Below are 23,487 nucleotides of genomic sequence, written 5' to 3' on the forward strand. Positions count from 1 at the left end.
CCATAGATACAGGGGACTTCCGCTCCCAGTCGGAGGACGCGCGGGGCCGGGTTCCCTCCCCGTCACGTGACGGGCCGCACGTGCGAGGACAAACAGTCTCGGGGGCGGGAGGGGCCACTCGCGCGCGGGGCTCCCCCGCCCCCGGCTGCGCGCTGACCCAGGGGGGCGGGGGGAGACACCCTCACGTGGCGGGGGTGCCGCTCTCCCATTGGCCAGCAGGCGCTGTGACGGCACTCCAGAGGAGGGGCGCGCGGTCGGAAACATCCATTCCGTGGCTCGGGGCGGGGAGACCCTCCCCACTGGCCTACCCCCCCCCATCCTCCCCCTGTTCCTGGGGGCCTTGGTCCGTCCCGCCGGGTGGCGGGGCAGCGCTTCGCAGGCGCTCCCTGCGCTGGGGCCAGTCAGTGGGGGAGGGGGGGGGCGAGTCCGTCCCGCCTCCACCTCACGGCTGAGGGGAGCCGCGGGGCTGCCCGGCCGCCTCCGGCGCTCCCTGACAGCCTCGGCCTGTCCCAGCGTGGCCCAGCGCGCGTAGGAGCTTCCCGGTGCCGGGACGGGCGTGAGGGAGGCCCGGAGGCCTGTTCCGCCGAGGGTTTCACGGGAACGTAGGTACCGACACGGCTCCTCCAGCGGGTTACTTCATCCGGCCTGGCAGCACGAATCGGGAATAAGGGCAAACCCAAAATAATTTTCAGTTTAGGCAGGCTGGCAGTCGCTTTTGTCGCTGTGGTTTTTGCTTGCAAAGACAGTGATAAAAATAGCCCTGGCCGCCAAGCAGATTTTATTTACAGCAAGATGTAAAACATGTTTCTGGCAGTAGCACAAAGATACTAAGTGTCACAACCACACCAGAACAAAAACTACTTTTTCAATATGTCTAACTGCTTCTTGTCCCCAGTGGGGCACCCAAATCCTTCACCCATTCTACACAACCCTATCAAAAATGCCACAGCAAAGTAGTTAGTCCATCAATGGCTTTAGGACATGTTGTAAAAATAAGAGGCTCAATATACACTCTCAAAGGAGAGACTTCTCTCACAGCTGGTTGTTTTGAGTAGTTAAGTCTCTGGTATGAGTATTACTGTAAAAGTCAAGGTGTTCTGGCTGTATGAGGTGTTCTCAGTGTACAGCAAGTTATGTGATAGAGGAACCCTGCAGCAAACCACAATGCTACTTTCTAATTTCCTTCTGAGAACACAGGCAAAACGCTTAAGCAAGCTAAAGAACAGATTGTGCCAGTCTGTATAAGCACACTACACATTCAACCTCAAGAGACAAACTGGCATAGCTCTTCAAGATTGTAAAATGGAATTTCTGTATACCATTCCTGATCTAAGCATAAAGAATAAATAGGCAAGAAAACATCAGTTGGAGAAATCCCGTTGAATGTCAGCAGATCTTACTTACTCCTACAGAATCTATATGGTTTCCGCAGCACTAGGACAACACTGAAATTATTACCATCCTAAGGTTATGGATTGGCATGATCCTTTTAGTCTAGGTGATAGCCTTGAATACCAGCTTATGAAAACTAAGATTACTACAGGAGTCTTTCAAAAGAATCAGATGAGAAGAGCCTAGAAGAAAGGATTAAGAGCAAGTTTTATCTTCCGCAGTTCTTAAAAGAATCCTTCTCTCCCTCCCCCCCCCAAAATACCTCGCCCTTTGCTGGTAATGCCTTGGATTTCATCCAAAAGCCCTTTGCCAACAATGCAAAACAGTTCTCAACCCTACAAAAGGCAATTTTCTAGTCGTGAGCGAGCTTCTTGCAGAGTCTTTACGAACCTGGGAGTGCTGGCGGTGTCGGTGTTTTATTACCATGACAATGTCAAACAAATACTTGACCAGTTGTGCATGTTCTGTTCCTGAAGCACAAGAAATACAAGGTCATAAGCAGCAGTTTATTTGATTCTCACCTTTTCATGTCTTGCCTCCCGCATTTTTATTTGTGCTGTGCCAGAGTCTCTTACATTTCAACATACACATGTATACACACACGCTCCTTGCAGGCTTGTAAAACTCTAGGGATATTTTGATGTTTTCTTTCTTCTAGGAAATTAGAAAACAATTATCATAACTTTCCTATTACCAAAGTTACAATATCATTATACTAAAATTGTATCTTACAATGGAAGTGTTTTTATTTAAAAAGTCAAACTAATATGAAAATGAGACTGCCATCCAGACAAATCTGAAATAAGTTGGTTTTGCATGTGTTAAAAACACAAGAACAGTGTGAATATGGACATTCTACTTCTCTAGTTAAAAAAGAAAAATCAGAAATAAGGAATTAAATACCATTTTTTCTAATTAACTTCTGAAAGAACTCCGTTCTGAATAAAATCAAGATAACAGTCCTGTAACTGGATGAGGAAAAAAAGTATTCTTAAAACAGAATTAGTTCATGAAAAACTGAAGCCTCCTGCAGCAGAGACTACAAATGAACTGATGAGGCAACCTTTCTAAAAAATTAAGGTTAAATGCACAAGTGCACAGGGAGCAATCCATATTGCGTCTTTAGGAGCCGAAACGTGAATTGTTATCCCTCCCTCCACAGCACAAGAGGCCGACTACTTTCCAACACTGTTTCTCCCTGCCAAAAGGCTTCTTTCAAGGCTTTAACTCGATTTTGAGTTTACAGGTTGAATAGTTTCACTAGTATAAAGGTACACAAACTGCTCACGTACAAAAACCTCCGAGTCCTTTATTAATGTTTTCAGGATTTATGTGGTACATACAATTAACATTACACCAGCTACAGGAAGTCCTCTGTTGCAAGAGGTACTTCAAAACAAGTATCCCAGAGCACCAACATAGACACACACACAGACACTACAGAATCACTTTGAAATGAACTCCCCCCCACTTTTTTCCTTTTTTTAACTTGACAGTTAGGACTTCTGAGCCATTGAAGATTCTGAATGTGGCAGATCTCCTAGTGCAGTGGCACTGGTTTAAGAAGGCTACTTCAGACACTGGAAGGTCAGAAGAACAAGAACCGAATGGGGTAACTGAAAGTGGTGTCATTTTCAATGCTTTGAAGCATGGCTGCTGTCTGGATCGATACCTGTATGTCAGCCTCCTGGTGTCCCCTGCAGAACCTCCTGCGCTACAGGAATATACACACCTTGTGTACATTTACCCCTAAGCTGCAGAACAGAAGGAGAGCACTGTCCACCACACATTGCATCACTAGTTCCAATTGGTAGGCACTGACACATCAGGAGGGTTCAACAAATGGGACTGGAAAGACTTTAAAAAGAGATGAGCCTGAGAGAAATCTTTGTTCATTATGACAGATCAGTGACAATCCCTTCAGGTCACCAGGCTTCACATGTCCATCTGTTGCCATCTTTTCCCTAAACTCATCCTTTTTATTCAGATGCTCTGCTTAAAAATAAACCCAAACTACAAAAAGGTTCAACTCCATTCTGTACACGTTCTCCATTTCCAGAGTCATTATTCTGGCTTTAGACCTTCTCCTTTCGCTTTAATTTGGACACTTTCTTGACAGTTCCATTCTTGTTTAGAAGCTTCAAAACACGATCCTTGTGATCCAAGACCTTTAGCATGGAGTCTCGAGCCTCATTGATTTGATCCATCACAAGTTTACACCTCTGCATATTCCCCTGAAATGAAACACTGTCGTCATTAACAGCACACTGTCTAGTCTAAGCAACCACTGTACCTTTTCCTAATACCACTTGTAACTGATGACACTGGAAACACAGGAAGTGTACCTATGTGTTGTTTTTTTTTTTTAAGCCAGCTTTAGCTCTTACTAACTGCAGTAGGGTATTTTGTAATTTAGGGTAAAGCAGTTCTGCTGGGTTGAGAGGCCACAGGAACCTACCTGTATCAGTTCATTGATTCGATGCAAGTCATCATCGGTCGCTGCCTTTTTCTTCGGAATGAGTCCCTCCTGCAGGGCAGTCAGTCTCTCGTACACATCATGCTCCAGGTTCGTCTACAAGACATTAGCACTTCATGAGAAGGTTCACCGCTAGGCCAGAAAACATTCGCCCACATTAAGAAAGCTACACAGAGAAGATGCTAATCCGTTCCCCTCTCAGCTGCTGATGTTAGTAATTCAGAAGATGGAGCCTCTGACGTAGAGTGTGGCACTATCATTCTTACTAACATCCTATTTACAGGATTGCTCCACTTCTGAACAAACATGGATCCTAACCAGAGCTGTTTCCCCTATTTCTCACAATACTATTCCAGGAATGCAGAGGTTTTGGGGAGTTTGGTGCTAGAATGCAGAGCACCTACCTCACCCCCAACCTGAAACAGAAGCATCCAGGAATGTGGATCAGTGCTGCCTCCTCAGATCAGCCGCACCATCCCAAACAGACGCTTCTTCAGACCTGTGCATCGGCAGGAGGGAGTTGCCAATTTTGATCATCTGTACAAAATACATCAGCTCTTATGTCTGGATCAAAATCAACACTCTAAGTTTCCAAGCCACTTACGCCACATTCCTGAGAAAGGGGAAAGCACGTCCCACTCCCTTTGGGCACTACACACCAGCTCCTTTACGGTATCCCAGTGTCAGATGACCATGTACTGAGTTTGTAAAAACATCCTCCTGTCTTACACAACTCCGGGTTCCCCCACGTCGTAGGAAGCTGGCAAGCCCCATTCACCTACCAGCTGTAGTAGCTGTGCCGCACAGAGATGGACCTTCCACCCTTGTGCACGACAGGATACACCCTTCTGATTGGCAATCTCCTGTAGCATAGCCTTCTTCTCTTCTGTCACCAAGAAATACAAAAATATGTTATTCAAATTTCAGGACTTCGCCAGGCTTCTCTTCTCAAACAAAAAGATTAACCCAAATCCTGCTCTCCATACATCCTAATAAGTGAGAGCAAGCAACGTTTTGATTCAGACAGGAAAACAGCTACCCATCTGCCACATATCTGACCACAGCTCTCGCTTATTAACAGGTTATCTGTATTTCCAGAAAAATTATATTATATCCCTTTTTTTCCCCATTTAAAGAATGTAGTGCTCAGTGTTTCAAACACCCTGCCTGAAAAAGTAAAAGGTCCATTCTTTACCGCTGAAATGCGTATCTACTCCCTCCTTGATGTATTTACACAGTTGTGAAAACCCAATCTGTTTAAAAATTCTAAGATATTAGCTAAAAGGCCTAAAAACCAGTATCGGATCTCTATTTTCCTCATATTAGAAAAAAAAAAAAATCTTCTTTAAAAGCCCATTTGTTCGTTGACAAGACTAGTTACACTAAATCTAGAATGTTTTTGGTTAAACTGGCAAGTTTGTTAGGTAGTAAGAAAATCAGAAAACTAAACTGTAGCATATCACCATAGCATGTCTCTTCTTTAAGGATTAAAGTAAGTTTCTATCACTGTATGTAAACAGATTTCTCAATGACCATACAATTTTTTCTTTTACAAAATTATAGCTAATTTTATGTAGTGTCCTTCCCTTCTTTCCTCCTTTATCTTGAGAGCGGAAGAGATTTAGGCAACATCTAGCTAATGAAAGTCATTAGCTCACTTGATCAACCTTGTTTTCCAAATTGCAATCAAAACCTTTTTGTGGGATTGCTTATCAACACCAGCCAGCTAAGAATGCTCCTAAGACACCCTTAACAGGTACGCTGAAGTGGTTCATCCCGGACGAATGAAACTGTCAAACTACAGGAAGCAGACTGACCTTTTACCCGGACATCACTGTATCTCTGAAAGTGGTGGTAAGCAGCTTTCCAAGGATTGCGATAGTGACGGAGCAATGTGATAGGTGGCCTTGGACGCACAGGGACGTATCTTACGCCTTCCTCATCTAGAAAAGGATCCAGGGAGAACTGTATTATTATCATTAAGTAGGTGAAAGTAGGAGATCAGCATGACACAATAACTCCAGCAGAAGATCAGTAAGCACTACCTCATACAAAATGATGCTCTATGTGTTGAGAAAGGTCATTTTCCCTGAACATCACTATACAGAAAGTGCTGAGGAACAGATACTTGGATTCTGTATTATTTATATTTAGGAAGCGGGAGAATGACAGAGCACCTTCTCTGAGAAACAAATGAAAGAGAAAATACAGACACTTGAATAGGAAAAAAAGACATTAGAGAGGACATTACCTATATACTCCTTTGGAGGAGACTTTCGCTTCTCTGCCTTCACCAGCAAACTTTTGGCAGTGGATTTCTCATCATCAGTGCTGTTTGTTTCCATCATGTCCCCTTCCTCTGTGGAGATGACATGCTGCTGCTTACGAGGTTTCTTCCTCGGGGAGGCACCAGGTGGCAAATCACTTGGAGGCATTGAAAGGTTATTGGCCAGCAATGCCAAAGATGGAGACACAGTACTTGTAGTCAAAGGAGGGACTGCTGAGAGGAAGGAAAGAGAAAAGAACCCAAACCATCAGCAACGTAAAGGTAACACACTGACGTTGTTTGAACACTACCTCCAACAGTAGTTCCTGTTTCAGCGCATTGTGAGGAGCGTGAAGAGTACGAGCACTTCAGCTCCATGTATGTAGGAAGCCAGATATTAAGCCAGCAGCAAGTACTAGGACAAGCCTATACGCTAAGATCTTTAGTGTCTCATATACAAAAGCATAAAGAATGACAGCAGAGACAACTGTCCCTCAGTTCCTTCATATCTGAAGCTTATGTTAGTTTAATGCTACAAAAAGGAATCCATGCTAACATGTCTTGTGTTACTGTAAAAAAAGATACCTTTGTATGCATGCCAGCATGGATCACAGTCAACAGCAAGCAAGTCCCTTTCCTCTTGTAATGTAAGTAGAGTCTCATATGCAATCAAATCGGGACTGCAGTACTCTCCTTGCAAGAGTCTACTTGTACTGCCAAGTCAACAGCACCATATCAGTAGGTCACTGCACCAACCAACACACCTCTGAAGTTGGGCAGTAGAGCAGCAGGTAGCCTGAGGGAACACTCCTTGATGTTCGGAGGGAAAAGCTCAGTCAGTCATGACTGAGGTCGCAGCAAGAAATTTCTGGGATGGGATCTCTTGGCAATTTGGCATACCCACAATTGCCAGTAAGAGTCAAAAGAACCCTGAAGAGCTTAATGCTATCTGCCTGTGCTCCAGAGACATCTGTAGCAAGCAGCTTCTTCCATCACAGGACACCATACAGCTTTAAGGAGAGTGATAAAACCAACAACTAAAACAGAACTCTGATACTCATTAATGTGGGATGCATTCATATCATTTTGCCACTGCATAGTGCCCAACCTGAGATCCATAAGGATCTGAATTTTACTGATCATGCCATCTGATAGCAACCATGGCCAAGCTGGATAAGTAAGGCAATATAAGGACTATTTTAAAAAGTTCTAGAGAAAAATATCCACGAATCACAGGAGGGCCCTATGAAGTCCTACTCTGGTCACTAATTCTTCACATAAAAGAAAGGCCCTTGGACCTGAACAGTAGGATCTGTGAGAAAACTGAAATTAGCTGAACTGATCCATAATGTATCTGTACTGCTGCTGAGCATGTGTGTTTTAAGCAAGGAATTCAGAGACTCTTTGGAGTTGGATCGTTTGAACATGAACAAAGCAGTCACAATAACAAGTGATTCCATGGGAGATTAGGGAGAAGGCAAAGAAGAACTTTATGAGTAACAAGGCATATGGGAACCCTTTGACTGGTATTCTGTGCTACCATGAAAGAGATGAAATTTCATTTTCAGGACGGATGTGTTGAAATCCTCCTAATTTCTCCGTTGTCTCAACAACAGAAGAAGCAACCTGATGATTAACAACCACCTACCAGATACTGGTCGCATTATGTCCATAGGCTCCACTTCCTCTTTGATTTTTATCTCTGGTACCGCAGGACCCAGCACTGCTGACAGGGCACCGCTCATGGTTGATGGAGGAGCGGGTGCTGCCACAATTGTGGTAGAAGTTGGTGGAGCAGCTGGGACAGCTCCTGGAATGGTAGACAGCGCTGCTGCAGGCTGCGAAGTGGGACTGGCTGCTGCAATGATTGTTGGAATGGCAGAGGGGGGCTGCTGGGAGGTAGGAGGGACCGCAATGGTGGGCTGCTCGCTGCCTTGATTAGACACTGCCTCCATAGACACAGTGACTGGCGTGGCCATGGACACATGAATTTCAGGTTTTGGCTTGGCACTGTAACATAACAAAAGCAAAACAAACTGAAGTTAACTGCATCTCAGTCATGACCACCTAGCACAAAGTGAATGAGCCAAGCTGGATTCAGACTATCCAGTTTTTCCTGCACCCGCAAATAACACCTGGCTCAGTAATGTGTTTAACAGGAGAAGGTGTCATCTCAGTTACATTTCCTCCTCCACTCCCTTTCTAATCCTTTGTATTTATTACAGATGCTGTTTTCTTCCACTCACTGTAACAAACAAATCTCATGACTAATTCCAGGTAACTTCAAAATACTTCTAAAAGGATCAAGACAGTTTCACAATGCAGACAAGAGGAACTTTTACCCAAAGCTGTACTGCCCCCATCCTCTGTTTGCAAAAGCTCCCACTGCGGCTAATAGTTACGAAACAATAAATTGTAAAGCCACTGAACTCAACTGAAGCAGGGTAGAAGCTCCATTTACCTTTCTTCAGCATTAATTTCCAAGTACTATAGAAAAAAGTTTTGAGGCCTATCGTTTACAAGAGCAGAGGGTTTTTTGTTTGTTTCTATGAAAGCTCATAACCACATCTTTTAAAAGGTTACTGCCTCAGCTTCACAACAGCAGAACTAGTCAAGTCTGTTCAGAGTCGTCACACTGACAAATTCAAAATAGATTAAGTTTCCCAAAAGAAAGGAAAACGCTCCAATAGCCAAAGAACACAAATCAAACAAATATAATGAAACTATTATGATGCAGTTGGTTGTTTCCTAAAGTCTTACCCAGCAGGCCTTGGTGATCCAGATGTGCTTCGCATAGTACTCTCGACACGTGTGCTAGCTACTTCAGGTGGCTGAGGTGGAATTAAGCTTTTCCGGACTGCCAGCCTGTAAGAGACAGACAGATCTAAGATTCCCACCTCCCTGATGCAAAGACAAATACCACTGAGAGCAAAGGGATCAACCCTCTCTTGCCTGAATCAGGATAGGAGTTACAGCTGTATCACTGCACTCTGTCTTCAGTATAACTGATTCGCTACAGAAAGAGTCTCATATTACTTTTCAAATTAGATGTTATGTTTTATTTTCTTTAAAGATAAAAGATTAGTTGCTCTGGCCTAGTCTCACCCCCATTTAGGACTTCTCCAAGAATGCCAGCTTTACGTTCATCCTGCCAGTCAGAGCACCTTACTGAGACTGCCAGGCTCCAACAGTGGACACAAGGGAGGTCTGGCCATGCCACTGTCCTCCACTGCTATTTCAAGACTGAGCAAATTATCTGGAACTAAACAGTGCTCAGACAGGCATCTGCTTCGTTTAGTTGGACTAGGCTGCATCAAAGCCTGACTCCAAGACCTCAAGCCCTGAATGTGGATGTTAGGCAGCATGTCTCCTGTGGGGCTGGAAGTCAAACTGTTGTCCAAAATAATCAACTTCTCAAATGGAAACATTTGAGATCGTTGGTGATCTACCTCTGCTTCTTTAATTTCTGTTTCAGTTTTACAGCCTGCAGCTTCTCTGCCTTAAAAAAGGTTTCCACCCAAATAAAAAAATAGGCAATTTTAGTCTCATAGGACACATCAGTTCCAAACGTTTTCAGCCGTTAGTCAGGAGGAAATGCATTGTTAATTCTAAAGCTGTCTCTTGCCTCTTTATTCCGGCATTTAAAATTAGACAGACAACATAAAATATTTTAAGACTTTAAGTTACTCCCTCCCTTTTTCCTAATCAGATTTCACAGCAGGGTACTAATCCTATCCTTTCTACTCATCCACATATTCTTCCAAGAAAAGCACTGAAGACAAAGCACAGAATTCTAATTTTAGTAGATTATGAACTCTGTTTTTATTACACTAAGCAAGAAAGCCTCAAATCCACTTTCCCTCAAAAGGTCACTTTCAAGAGCTAGGAGACAAACTGTCCTCCTTATTTTATTACTGACAGTAAGAGAAAACTATATGCTACCCTGAGGGAGGAAAAGAAGTGTGTTTCACAGATCAGCAGGTTACTCACAACCACTGCTGACTGAATAATCTGCTAAAACTTTTCTTATCTCCACTGAAGTGATTCCATTTAGCCGGGCTAGGTTGCACAGAAGTGTCATTCACATGTCATCTTCAATTCTACTCACCCATCTGTGGTTGGTTTCTTCCGGAGGATGCTTGGGCGCGGGGAAGAGCCCTGGGCTGGTGCGCTGGCACTGGCGCTCTGGCTATGGGTTTGCACAACTGTAGTTGCTGCAGAAGCCGTGTTGAATGTGTTGCTAATAGGATTGGCTACAATGGTGGCTCCATCTGCCAAGACTACTGCTGGGAGGGATGGACATTGACACAGCAGAGAGAACAACAGATACAGAGAGGAAAAAGCAGTAGTTATTTAAAGAAATTTGATGACAAAGCAGGTGTTTGCAGAGCATATGTTGTCCATGCTCCCTTGACTCCCTCAGTGTAACTGCAGTGCTTTCAGACTATTTTGTAAGCAATACCTTTGCTACAAGCAATCCGATCACTGAACCTTCTGCAGGGAAGATGGAAACTACCTCCTGCCTAACAACTGCTGCTAGGGAAATAATCTTTTCCAGAAGAAATGGAAAATGCAGAAATCGCTAGGGAGATCACCAACACAACTGTGTCAACAGAATAACACTCCTATTAGAGCCTACGTGGCAATACATGCCACTTGTAAGGAAGCACCATCAGCTGTGTTTACGTTCTGACATTCTGCCAAAGTCTGTTTGGCCAACTAACTGATGCAGAGCATTTAGACAGTCAGGAAGTCACCACACAATATTTCTGCCAGCTTTGCAACAGCATATTCTCTTGGTTGCCGTATCCCATTTCTTCAGTAAGTTGTTGGGGTTTCATCAGACCAATCATTTTTAATGAAAGATGGTTTCTGTCGCAGTCTGAGATCAGGTTACCAACTGCTGAAGGTACCTGGCCATATTTTAATTGGTACTGTGATCTAATGTGTAGCCGAACAGTTCAGAGAACACCATGTACTTGTAAATTACTTTTCCCACAATGCCTTACTGAAGAGAATTGTTTAAGCTCAGGCACTACCAGTCTTTTCCACTGAAGTAACACATTCAAGGCTACCCACACACTCCACCCGGTATGCTTAAAAAAAAAAAAGTAAAAAATATTTGCTGGGAGAATATGCGTATTTAGTGTCCACTACTGGACCACAGAGACTATAACATCATTAGTCAGAGTAAAAGAAAAAAAATAAGCCAAATTTGTAGGACAGAAGTTCAGTTGCTCTGACTAGGTCCAAAGCATGGGCTTTACTGGGTTGCTCTTACCTGAAGTCTTGGTGTCGGCTTGTGGCTGCTGAGCACTGATTGGTGCTGGCTGCAGCCCCTGCGTGCCAATTGGTGCAGCGGGGTGGAGTCCTTGCGTCCCAATTGGTGCTGGCTGAATGCCCTGGGCACTGATTGGTGCTGGCTGGATCCCCTGTGCGCTGATGGGTGCCGGCTGGATGCCCTGGATGTGACGGGCATGAGACGCATCCACAGTCATCAGCTGCATGGGGTTGAGGTGGACAGTGGAGGCCACTCCGACGCCGGTCTGAGCCGTGATGGCGGAGTTGGGTGCCTGGGCTGAAACTGGGAGCAGCAACACAGACACCTCGTCACACCTACCCCGTGGGTCGCCTCGGTTCCCCCTAGCGCCTCTCACTCAAATACTTACTTTCAAAGACTATTTTGCTTTGAAAAATTAATTTGCCAGCCTGCTTGTTGCAGTAGTAAATTTGAGAGTGGAGAAGCCAGATTGTCTGCCAGAAGAATTAAGCATTACTGTTTATTTCTACTTCAAATTGCAACAAGAGAGAAAAGATCAAGTTTAACTACTTTTAGTTAGACTCAAATTACATTTCTGTACCCAGCTTCCAGTTTCAGAAAGCCGTGCACTGTTTTTGCTTACTATCTTATTTTACGATGCTTGTAAGTACCAACACCTGGCATTTTCCCTGCTTAAAAAAAAGAAAAAAAATAAATCAGAAGCCTAAGCCATTTCTTTTCAAAAGACAGTCTTTCCACAGAGCTTATCATTACATCAATTAAAAAACTCCAAACGTTTGACTGTACAAAAGCAAGCAGCGAAAGCGGAGACTCAAGTGTAAGTACCTTAAAACAGGGCTTACTTCCTTATCCCCTTTCCCCAGCCACATAATCAAAAAAAGTTTTCCTTAGCGCAACTGGACAAACTGTTCTGAAGTTGAGTACAATCTTATCTGGCTCAGAACAGGGCTTGCAATTATAGGCTGGATCCCACAGCTCAAATGAACATGAAATCTTTTTGTGGCAGAACAATGTTGCCAATGAAGCACCTGTTCTAAGAAGTTAAATTCATTTATTTGAATTTACAGCTCTAAGCAACTACGATTCCATCTTTCCAGATCCACTATACGGCGTATTACACTTCTCCCAGCCAGCACTTAACCATACTGTTAGACCACCTGCAGTTCCTGGATCCCCAGATTTCCAGTCTTTACAGAACAGTACCACGATTTCTGCAGCCATACACAGAATGCAAGTGTGAACTTGCCAACAATGGACTTGCTTGCTAACAATGGAGAGCCCTCTCATCGCAGAACAAGCTGTTTTTGTCATTGTCACAGGATTTCGATCAAGTTCTTGTGCTGACAAGACACTCTAAAAACAGCTGTCAAAAACCTGAAATCTGTCACCAGGTCCCTGAAAATGGCTTCTGTATAAAGTATGGCACATTAATTCTCTTAGTTGAGCACCTTATGCGAAACACTTTTGTTGCAGCACCTTCTATCCAACAAAATCCTTTTGGAAGACTATATAAAACACAACCAGCATTCTGAAAGCCAAAGTCAACGTTCTTCCTCAAAATTCTGCATTAACTCTCCTTATCTCAGCAATCTGTTAAAAAGTCTCCTCTCTACTTTTATCTAAGCCCTCACCTGGCTGTGCTCAGTACAGGTGCATGTCCCTCCTGATACCTTGAATCCTCTGCTTTGAGTTGTCACCAGTTACTGCCATAATTAGTACCTTCAACTGATGCTTCAAGTCAATTTAACAAGCAAAATGTCTCTGTCAATGAGCTCCTGCTGAAGAACCTACATCTGCTTTTTTAAAAATTAGCATTAGCCTACCATCACCTCAATATGCTACCAAAACTGGAACTCCTGACAGTCTGCAATCACGTTCTATCAGGGGCTCTATAACCACTCCTCAACCACAGCTGCCAACACCACCACCACCACTCACCTGCACATTCTCCTTTAAAACCTTCAGCCAAAGTGCAGGAAGGTACAAAAGCAGCTCACCTGTCCCTTTTGCAAGTCATTTAATCATTCTGAAGCCCACCTCAAATCCTGACATGACTTATAGTCAAGACTTGAAACTTTTCACTGTAGTTTCAATGACAGAAAGAAAGAACAGACCCCAGTAACTCATCAGTTCCCTGTGCATACTTTTCCATTCAGCAAATGGGCTTTGCCACCTCCAAGTCCTTCTGAATTCCCTCTATACTGCTCAATGGTAACATGCTGCCAGCAGACACAGATATTCCATGAAAATCCAAATCATGCATATTCCTACAGTTTGGATTGTGGAAATTATCACATTATAGAGAACAGTCCTAAACCACTCAGTAAGGTAAAAGTGCTCCAAATTTTGTCACAGAATGACATAAGTTTGGGTTGACTACGTGGGCTCACATTACACATCATTTTTTGACTGCAAATTACTGCAAGACTTCAAACACATTAATTGCTCCATTCTTTTAAATAGAACACTAATGCAAAAGTGTGCAATGCAGCTTATTTTTTCCATTTTTGGTTCAGGTTTCTCTCTCAAACTGTACACTCATGTGGAAAGAGTAAAAGGGGCTCGTCAGAACACCAGGGAATGAAGATGCATCAAAGACCGGCTGTGGTTTGGAGGAGTTGAACTGTTTTGATTTGTAGAATCAAAAACTTTTACTTAGAGATGCAAACCCTTGGATATCAAATGTGAAGCTCCTGAGAAAACTGTTATTAGCTGTATTTAGTAGGCCTCTGAAGCAGTTCAATACCCCTTGCCCATGAGTTTTCCCCTCAGCCAACAAGTCACAGACTTTTTGTGACAAATTATCAGAATAAGCATAAAAGCCTCTTAGCTTCTCCTATCACTAAAGCTCATACCTAAGCTAACAACCAAACAAAGCATCAAAGTCAGCTTGCCCCAAAGCTGGTCTTACCTGGGTATTGGCGAATGGTGGACACTGAGCTGGTGATGGGGGTATAGGTGTGCGCAGTCAAAGGATAGGCAGAGGGCGGGTATGTTGGTAAGAAATACTGGAACTGGACAGGCACCGACTGCCTACAGGCATCAAAGAGAGCAAGTATTATACACACCATTTCAACAGTTCATCTTCAACCCTTACCTTTGGGCCACTCCCCGAGTTTTGTAATCTCATCCATCATAAGCTATCAAGTATCTTAACTATCATGATTAATTCAAAACTACCAAATCCCCCCCACCCCAGGTTTTTAAAACACATTATTTCCAGCATATCAGAACCCCTAAAAGCAGCAAGGCACTGAAAACCTACTCACACACACTCTCATTCATAGAGCTGTTAGTTCCCCACCTGTTGTCATTTCTGGTTTCCATTGCTACTGGGTTTGGAGACGCCCGGTGACTAGAGAGGGGTATGAGATTACTCCTCTCTGCTGTGTAATCAGACTGGATCCGGGGAGAAGTATGTGTGATTTGCTGAGGAACCACTTTAGCTGCATAAAGACAAACATGTAATTAGTTGACAGTCAAAGGAAAAGTTGGTAAACACTGCAAAGACAGGATTAATTCTCCTGGCAAAAACCCCAATACTACTCCCTTCCCTCTCAACCCAAAAAACCCCACCCCATCCCCAGATGATCTCCTATCCACAGTGATGATAGGTTTCCTCAACAGGCACAAAGAACAAGGGAAACTAAGCATTTTTCATCAATTTACACCAGAATAGATGGATTATAAATGCATAAATAAATTATACTTGCTAAGAGAGTAACTACTCCAGTGCTCAAATGAAGTTAATTCTTTTTTTTTTTTTTTTTTTTAGGATCAGCCCAATCCTTTCTGCTGTCAAGAGCTTATGCATCCAAGTTTTCAAAGCAGAACTTCAGAGATCAAGGGAAACGAGATCAAGGCAGATAAGTATGCAGAGACAGAGGCCAAGAAGAGAAAGAATACACCTACTAAAGCTTTACAGGAAACACTGATGTATGGAGATATAACTTCACTCCTTGGAAATTTATGGTAGGGAAAGATATTACAAGATTTCAAAAGAACAACAAGGACATCAGCATGGAAACAGAGATGAACAAAAGGAAACTTAGGCAGTTCTGTAGGAAACATCTCAGGCAGATTCCACATCCAGGCAAATAAAGTTCCCACCTTTAAACCCTAGTGTTTTATCTCCGAATGAACACACTAATCAAACTGGACTAGGCTACACCTAACACCTCAAGAAGCACAGGAAGGAACTTAAAAATCAACTACGAAAGCCATATTCTATCACCAAGCAGTTACAGCTTTTAGTATATACGATGCAGTTTCTGAAATGCCAAAAGGCCCAAGTTTGTCTAAAAACTCAATTGAGTAAGTTAATGAGCCATTTTATTACTTACTCCTCCTAGAACACCTATTTCTTCCTGGTATTAAAAAAAGTTATGCCACAGCAGACCTGTTAATTGGTTTCTCCCAGCTTGAACTGGTTTTCTTTCCACCCTTAATTTGCTAACGTGCACAAACACTGCTAGCATAAACAGAAAAATCGAAGCATCAGTTACACACTCTTCTTAAAACTGAAATCACTCACCAACTGGGATGTTTGAGGTCGTGACAGCTGTAGCATGGGAAGAATGGGAGGGCATTGTCATAGTGACAATGGTGCTTGTAGGCGCTTGAGTGTGAGACACAGAACCTAAAGAAAAAAAAAAAATACAAGATCTTTCTATGGAGCCCTATCACACCAGTATATCTATATCCAAATAAAGAGGGCAAAAACCCCAACCCAGACAACCTCCCTGAAGAACCCAGTCATTTCTCTCCTGAAGTCTGCTCATGCACTTCCAAATGCAGTCTTTACCATAAATAAAGAATTCCTCAAAAGTAATCAGGTTCCGTCTTCAAGGAGGAAAACGAACAAAAAGCAACAACAAAAACTACACCCCACAACTCTCCCACAATAGCATCACGAATACTCACCAGCTGTGGTTGCTGAAGCAATGGTATTCGTTGCCAAAATAGGTGCCACTGTTGCTGCTGCCACTGGAGTACCAGTACTGAAAATGGTTTTCTATGAAAAGAAAAGAAAACCTTCAAGTTAAGACTTGTACATTTAGAATATATATTTAGTATGGAATCATACTACATTGACTGTAAAGAACATAAATTTCTAACCCCATACTAACTCTTTTTCCAAATTTAATCTTAGCCCTCAAGATATAAACAAAAGAGACATCTAGAAGCAGCACAAGGGTTTTTTTCTTCTTGCAGTTTACCTGAGCCATGGTGTGGAGCTGTGGCTTCTGTGCTCCTATAGCTGGGTGAGACGGTAGTGTAATCCGAGTAGCTGTATCCCTCGGCTGTGCAGGCCGCTGAATACTAATAGCTGCAGAAGGTGGGTGCTGCTGGATAGACAGGGTGGGTCGACTGGAGAGAAAGAAAAATAATCATGAAGATAACCATGTGGATACTAAATATGGAAGACAAAATGCAGGGACACACATCAGGCCTTGGTCTCCTCCTCTGTGAAAGCAGCACTGCTATCAAGTACATGGTAACGCAGTGTTAAGAAATTTGAACTACACTGTTCTGTCCTCATCTGCCCTACGTACCCAGCTAGGAGGGCAGACTTATCCATAACTCCTATCAGTTCATAAAAGAGACTTTCTGTCAGGGATGCTTTTCAACATTCTTGTGTCATTTTTCACTGTGTCTTCATAAAAAAAGATGGGCCGAATTAGCCACAAGTTCCTACAACAGAAACCCTGCTGTCCAGGAAGGAGGACTTCAAAACTGATTCATTAAGGTCTTTCCTTCTCAGAACACAGAGCAACAGTTCATTTTTATAGTAATTTTTATTCACAGAACTGAAAGCATTTGCACTGTGCAAGCATTACTATTTTTGTATTATATCATCCCACATCTAGAGGATTATCAGCTCCAGATGATTAACACGTATGTTTCCCCTTCCTGCAGCCTCTGTAAAGTCAAAGCACCTTTACCTGAGGGTTGACTCTGTAGCATGTGCTGCTGTTGTAGTTATAACGGGGGACTGAGCTCTTGTGGCTGAGACAGTTGCCACCACAGCAGGAGGAATAGTGCTTGAAGTTGTCACAGGAGGACGAGACTATAAAAACGAGTCAAAAAGACACATTCAGAAAAGAAATTCTGCTGTTTAGAGAATAACTAGGAATTACTTGGGTAAAACTGGTTTTCCTACATCATATCACTAAGTTTTGGCATTCTAAGACATGTCCAGTCTTTCTGAATTGATCTGCAAGCTCCTAAGCAGATCTGTCCTGGTTTTCAAAGCATGTACATCATAGGAATTGGTAACCAACAAAGTTAACAAGACCAGATTCTTTGAAGGTCTTTAGGAAAAAAACCAAAGGTCAGTTCCCTTCAGAATGAAAAGAAACCCTGATCCAAGTACATACAGGAAGTCAAAGGTGATTACATCAGGATCCTAACTGAAAGCACAAAGTAAAGATGTTTAACCCTTTATCCTAACAGTGAACACTAGTACTATTGTAGGGAGATGATATCTATAATCTTCTCCTTTTGTGTGTACATAAGCTGAGATATACAGAAGCACATTAAAATGAGATTTTTTCAACTCTACGTCAACACATATATTTAAGAACAAATCAACACGAGCATATCGCACCAGACTTTTCAGACTTTAAAACTTGAGTATATCTGAACCAAATCCTCTTCCCCGTTTCTAAGCATTTTGGAGACAGTTAAAAACCCAATTTCTGGAACCAAGTCTACAAAGGAAATAAAACCACCGGACTAATGCAACTATTTCACTACTTGCTATTAGAGACTGGTACCCAAGAAACAGAACTGGAAGAGAGCTGACAGTAGCCTCAGCCCAGTAAATACCCAATTACAGGTTATACATTACAAACAAGTGCCAGGACAAATTTGGAGCTGGTGGTCAGTGTTCGGCAGAGCTGCCTGGCTGCTACCTGCCTGGATTGGCTGATGAATGATGTGCTGAACTGCTGGCTGAGCTGTAGCTGCGTTTGGCAACTGTGAAGCTGGTCTCAGGACTGTAGTTACTTTAGAACTGGACATCACTGCAGCAGCCGCTGCACCTGGGAAACAAACCAAGTGTGTTAAAATGCTGTGCACCCAAATGGCTCCATTATGACCTAAGAGACTCTGACATTAGCTGGTACGTATTTCAGTTTTAATGTATTTCATATGTATGTCAGTTCAGGTGACATTGGTTTAAAAGTAAGGCTTGCAACAAATATACGTAAGGTTCACAAAAGTATGTGGGGAAGGGTAGGTATTATTTTAAATGAATTGGTTTTATTGGTACTTCTCATTCCCCTATAATAACCTTACATTGCAAATCCAATCTTTTTCTATTCCAAGCTATGGAAGTCAGTAGAAAGAATTCGGTTTGATTACTGGGCTAATGTGTAAATAAGTCACCTGATACTAACAATAATCTCACCGCACCTGATGAAGTCAGAAGAAAAATACACATGCAATAGAAGAAAACTCAAAACAAAAAAAAACCCCTTTTAAACCTGCAATTTGATTAATTTGTCTACTCTTTGCTGTCTCCTGATCGTAAGAAATCACTGTAGAAGGCAAATAGCCTTGAAATCATTTGATGGACTAGACTGCATATATTCTGTAAATGTCCCTAACTGAAATCATTACCTCAAAAGTTAATATTCAAGCTGAAAGTAAAAGAGCAGGAAGAGAAAAGAAAACATGTGCTAAGTGACAACACAAAGTTTGTGGCAGCTGTCCCACAAGAATCAAGTGAACAACACTACACTTTACTTCAGCTACAAATAAAGTTGCACAGTCCTCCCACCTACTCTAGTAAAAGAAGATTAGGTCTTCGCTCATGTCAATTTATTTTTCTTGAGTGAGCAAATAACACCGAATATGAATGGAAATAAAAATATAAATGGTACTTTGAATTCAGATCAGTTTAAAGTTGAACTAGAAACCTAACCCATAAGCTATTGAAAGTAAAACTGCAGTCAGAAATCAGACAGACTCTACTGAGCACAGGGCTTCTTTTAAGGGGCTGATCTCCTGTTTTGTAAGCCGTAGCAACAAAAATCCTAGGAGACAAGGGCTTGTAGTTATCACCAGCATTTAACTCAAGGGTAAATGCAAATGCACACAATATGATATGTTAGCATGCACAAAAGTGCACGAGTGATCCTGTGACAGGTGGGTACAAGTATATGCCTCACAACTGCTCAGGTGCCACTGTCATAGGTGAGCAACGCTTGCTACCAAGAACATACATGACATTTTGCAGGACAGGTCAGTCTAGACCAGCATATATTTTTTCTTGGAAGTGTTCACTGTTTTAACAGCACAGAACTAGAGCAACAGACATGCTAGTATCTGCCAGCATTTTCAACACTGTCACACAGTCCTGCCCTAAATGGCTGAAGGCAACATAATTCTTAAAAGGCCAGCAGTCACCTATTTATGCTAGCAGTTTTAACAGCTGAAGCATTAGCTGCATTAGCAGTGAGGAGAATTTTAGAGGTGAAGGCTAGATGCACCTTCCCTGAGGGGCTGTGAACAGAAGGCAGGGATAGCACAGCTAGATCTTTACCTCGGGGTAGGTGAGAAGCTCCAATGTGTAGCGGAGGCCCAGGAGCACTACTTCTGATGATAGACATCTGTACATTGGTAGCCATGATATGATGCAAGTTACTAGGATGCCCCTGCAAGGTTAAAGAGATAACAAACCCCAAAATAAACTATGAGCTGTGTTGACAAGAATTAATGGCCACACTATTACCATATCTAAGTCCCAAAGACAGAAAAGAGATATTGTAGAAATACTTGGTGTACAGACATTGCATGCATTACAACTTCAGTGGAGAAAGAGGCAGATGTTTTCACAGGATAAAGTTACAGTTGTGTGTGGAAGATGTAAACATTTATCTATTTCACTGATCTATTTTTCTGGTTGGTACATGGGTGACAGCCAGCAGTCACTCGCATATCAACCAAAGAGGTGGCCCTTCTGCCATTAGTGACGTTTAAGGCACAGATTCATACCACCTCTCCAGTAAAGTCGAGAGAATGGTGGGAACCTGGCAAATGCTGCAACAAATTATTTATATTTTCTTGTAATTCTGGATTTACGAGTGATATTAATAATGATACAAATCCACTGAAACTGCTGCGCATCCTTAGCCAGCCTAACTCAAATTCACCTAAAGGCACTTTACGTCAAACACCTGAGACTTCAGAGGTTTAGTGACGAGTGTTCTGGCAAACTAGTTTCAAATCACAAGGACTGCCTCTGCAGTCAAAGTTAGAGGGGAAAAAAAATTTCTAAAGCATTATCTACACCTCCCTCCTCAAATTTTGTCACTAGTGGTTTAATAAGAATACATGCAAAACCATGAACTATTCACCAGTCTCCTCTGATCTGCTCCCAGGAGAGCTAAAGAACACTGCGGTGACGAATCCCAGCAGTTTGTGTACAGTAGAAATTCTCCAAGCGGTACGGAAACAGCAGGAGCTATTAAGGAAAGACTCAGCTGCATAGAAGCTTTTGGATATGGCTCTGCTATCACAGCCTCACTGTGCTACGTCAGTTGGATGATTACAACAAATCAGCAGCTTTCTAAAGAGCTAGTGATAACTGAGTCTGAGTTTTAATGCTCCAAGCACAACTGATCCAACAACCAGTGGCCACTGAATGGGGAAGCCTGCTCTCTCTACCTTCCCTCCTGCTGCAAGAGCCCACTTCAGTTGTACCAGTATTAGGACGGATCTGACCATGCAGTGAGCTGGAACAGAAAAAAAACAACCAGACCTGTTGCCCACTGATTGTTGCCACAGGAATTGTTGGAGCCTGTGGTATGTTGCTTTCCATGGTCACAGTAACTTGCCCAGGAACCTTTGTGGGAGCCGAGAGAGTAGAGGGTGGTGCAGGAGCAATGGGCCGGCTGGGCATGGTGGGCTTCAAGGGAGGCTACAAGAAATACAAAGACAGAAACGTTGGTAACTCCAAATGAGAGCTCAATGTTGAAGCAGAAATCATTTTTGGGAGTCAAAGCCTGGAGAGAAAGTCAGCTTTGTGCAAGGACAAGTATGGTTAAGTATTTGGAGAAGAAGGATATCGGTCATTTAGAGCTATTTCATTTTCATTTGGGACAAAGAAAGGGCATCTTTTGTACTGGAAATATGCAGCTTCTAACACACAGCATGAGTCACGAGTGGAATCTGTTAGGGCTATGGTATTCCCCTACAGACACTGGGCGTTAACAGTTAATTTGATATTCTCATCCACTCCTGCAGAGAAAAGGGAAGATTTCAGAAACTGATTGAAATCACTCTTCTCTTAAGAGATAAACAAAACCCACCCTTCTCAAAAATAATGCTGTGATACTATGAAGTCCTCAGTGTGTCATATGGAACAGCTAAACCCACGAGGCAGTGTACAGTCAGTAGAAGCACACAAGGAAAGCTTAAGAAACAAAAGCAGGGAAGTTTTCGGTGTAATTTTTTCTTTTGCTCAACACACTAACTTGTAATACAGATTGTATTTTTTCCCCTATGAATCATGAACCTTCTCGTTACCTTCATAAGTCCATCTGAAAAGGAAAGTGGCACAGCTGGAGTCAAATGTGCTGGTGGTGCTGTCACTGTCACCGGGGCACCAGACTGGACAGGGTGGTGCTGCGTCAACATCTGAACCTGTGGATATGGCCGAACCACCACTGGTTCCTGCTTTTCTTCTCGAGGTTGTAGAGAGCCGCCAGGGCCGATGTGCTCTCTAGGAGCAACTTCTGAGTCGCGACTAGATTCATCACTCACTAGCGAAAAGAAAAGAGAAAGGAAACTCTGAGCAACAACGTAAAAAAGGTTAACAAGTTCGCATTGGTCACCCACCAGGTCAGAGACGTGGTATCAGAAACAGTCTAAACAAAAGAAATTCACCCTTACAATTAAACATATTCCAATGATGAAAACCCCAGGAACTCTGGCACTGCTTCTGCTGGTTCCCCTCAGCACTGACGGGCCTTGTACTGCCAGGCAACCTGGGGTCATCTCTGAGAAGTCCATCTAAACACCTTCTTCAAACAAAGATTGACTAATTTTTCTTTCAAGTGAAAAATACAGAATTATCTAAGCAACTGCCATAAAGTCCCACATGAAACAGGTAGTATTAAAAAGTCTCCATTTACTGCATTATGTATCTGAAGATCAAGCTGAGAAACAAGTATGAACCCTCCTGAAAATGAAGCCGCTCCCCCCCAGCCACCTCTGGTAGCCTGCTGAAAACCTGTAATCTTGGCAGGGACAGCAGTAACTACAATCAGGGCTCCCAGCCCATTTTCAGCCACCTGAGACGTTCCCATATTCCCTCCTGCTAGAAACACGCAGAAGACGAGCTGAGGGGCGCAGGCAGCCGAGCAAACGCACTTAAAAGGAGCAAAGGAACAACTCTGCCCTGACGTCGCTTTTCAGAGTCAGCAACTAAATTGATTTTCACGTTGTTCCTCCCATTCGTGACCGAGGCAGCCTCCGGGCTGGCTGCCACACGCCCGCGGGCCCGTCCCGCTCCTCCCGCCCATCGCCCGGTGCGACCCCGTCCCCGCGCACCGCCTGGGACCGCCGGCGAAGCCGAGGCGGGGGGGACACGGCGCGGGGCGGGGACACCGGGATCACTCTCTTTCCCTGGAGCCGGCAGCTGTCCGCGGGTTGCGGCCGCCGGCGGAGGCCGGGGCAAGGCGCGTCCTCTGCGGGGCCCGGAGCCCGCTTACCTGTGGCGGCGGGGGCGATGAGCCCGGCGGAGCCGCTGGTGGGGATGGGCGGCGGCGCTGGTCCCAGGCCGGCAGGCGGCGCGCCCGAGCGGGGGAACTGCTGCGAGCTCATGTCCACCTGCGGGCACCGACGACCGTTACGTTGCGTCACAGCACGTCGCGCTACCGGCGACCCCCACCCGCCGCCTCACGGGGGGCGACGACACCCCCGGCAGGCACCGCCCCCCGCTCCCGCCCCGCTCATTGGGCGCGGCGCTAGCGGCACTGCCAACGCTGCGCCAATGCGGCGCGCCCCCGCCACACCAGCCAATCCAGCGCAGGCCTCCACAGCCAGTGAGGAGCGACCGTA

The 23,487-nt window shown here is 43.8% G+C and overlaps 1 protein-coding gene across 4 annotated transcripts; it reads right to left on the reverse strand.

Annotated features, from left to right (window-relative positions):
- Positions 1-2,681: 2,681 nt before the first annotated feature.
- Positions 2,682-23,250, reverse strand: SAP130 (Sin3A associated protein 130). Of its 4 annotated transcripts, none has more exons than XM_050902642.1 (20): positions 23,139-23,250; positions 21,952-22,187; positions 21,185-21,343; positions 19,967-20,078; positions 18,337-18,461; positions 17,361-17,485; positions 16,635-16,785; positions 16,339-16,429; positions 15,950-16,054; positions 14,720-14,861; positions 14,327-14,448; positions 11,416-11,718; positions 10,243-10,417; positions 8,895-8,999; positions 7,783-8,144; positions 6,120-6,368; positions 5,686-5,811; positions 4,651-4,754; positions 3,851-3,964; positions 2,682-3,626 (listed from the first exon to the last, which is right to left on the reverse strand). In XM_050902642.1, exons 1-20 carry the CDS (start codon positions 23,248-23,250, stop codon positions 3,468-3,470), a joined length of 3,177 nt encoding a protein of 1,058 aa, XP_050758599.1. In that variant the 3' UTR covers positions 2,682-3,467. The 4 variants fall into 4 exon arrangements, with proteins under 4 accessions (XP_050758599.1, XP_050758598.1, XP_050758602.1 ...); XM_050902641.1 differs by having other exon boundaries at positions 10,243-10,420; XM_050902645.1 differs by lacking the exon at positions 8,895-8,999.
- Between the last annotated feature and the right edge of the window lie 237 nt (positions 23,251-23,487).

This window comes from Gymnogyps californianus, chromosome 10 (genome assembly GCF_018139145.2).
Source record: "Gymnogyps californianus isolate 813 chromosome 10, ASM1813914v2, whole genome shotgun sequence".
NCBI lineage: Eukaryota > Metazoa > Chordata > Aves > Accipitriformes > Cathartidae > Gymnogyps > Gymnogyps californianus.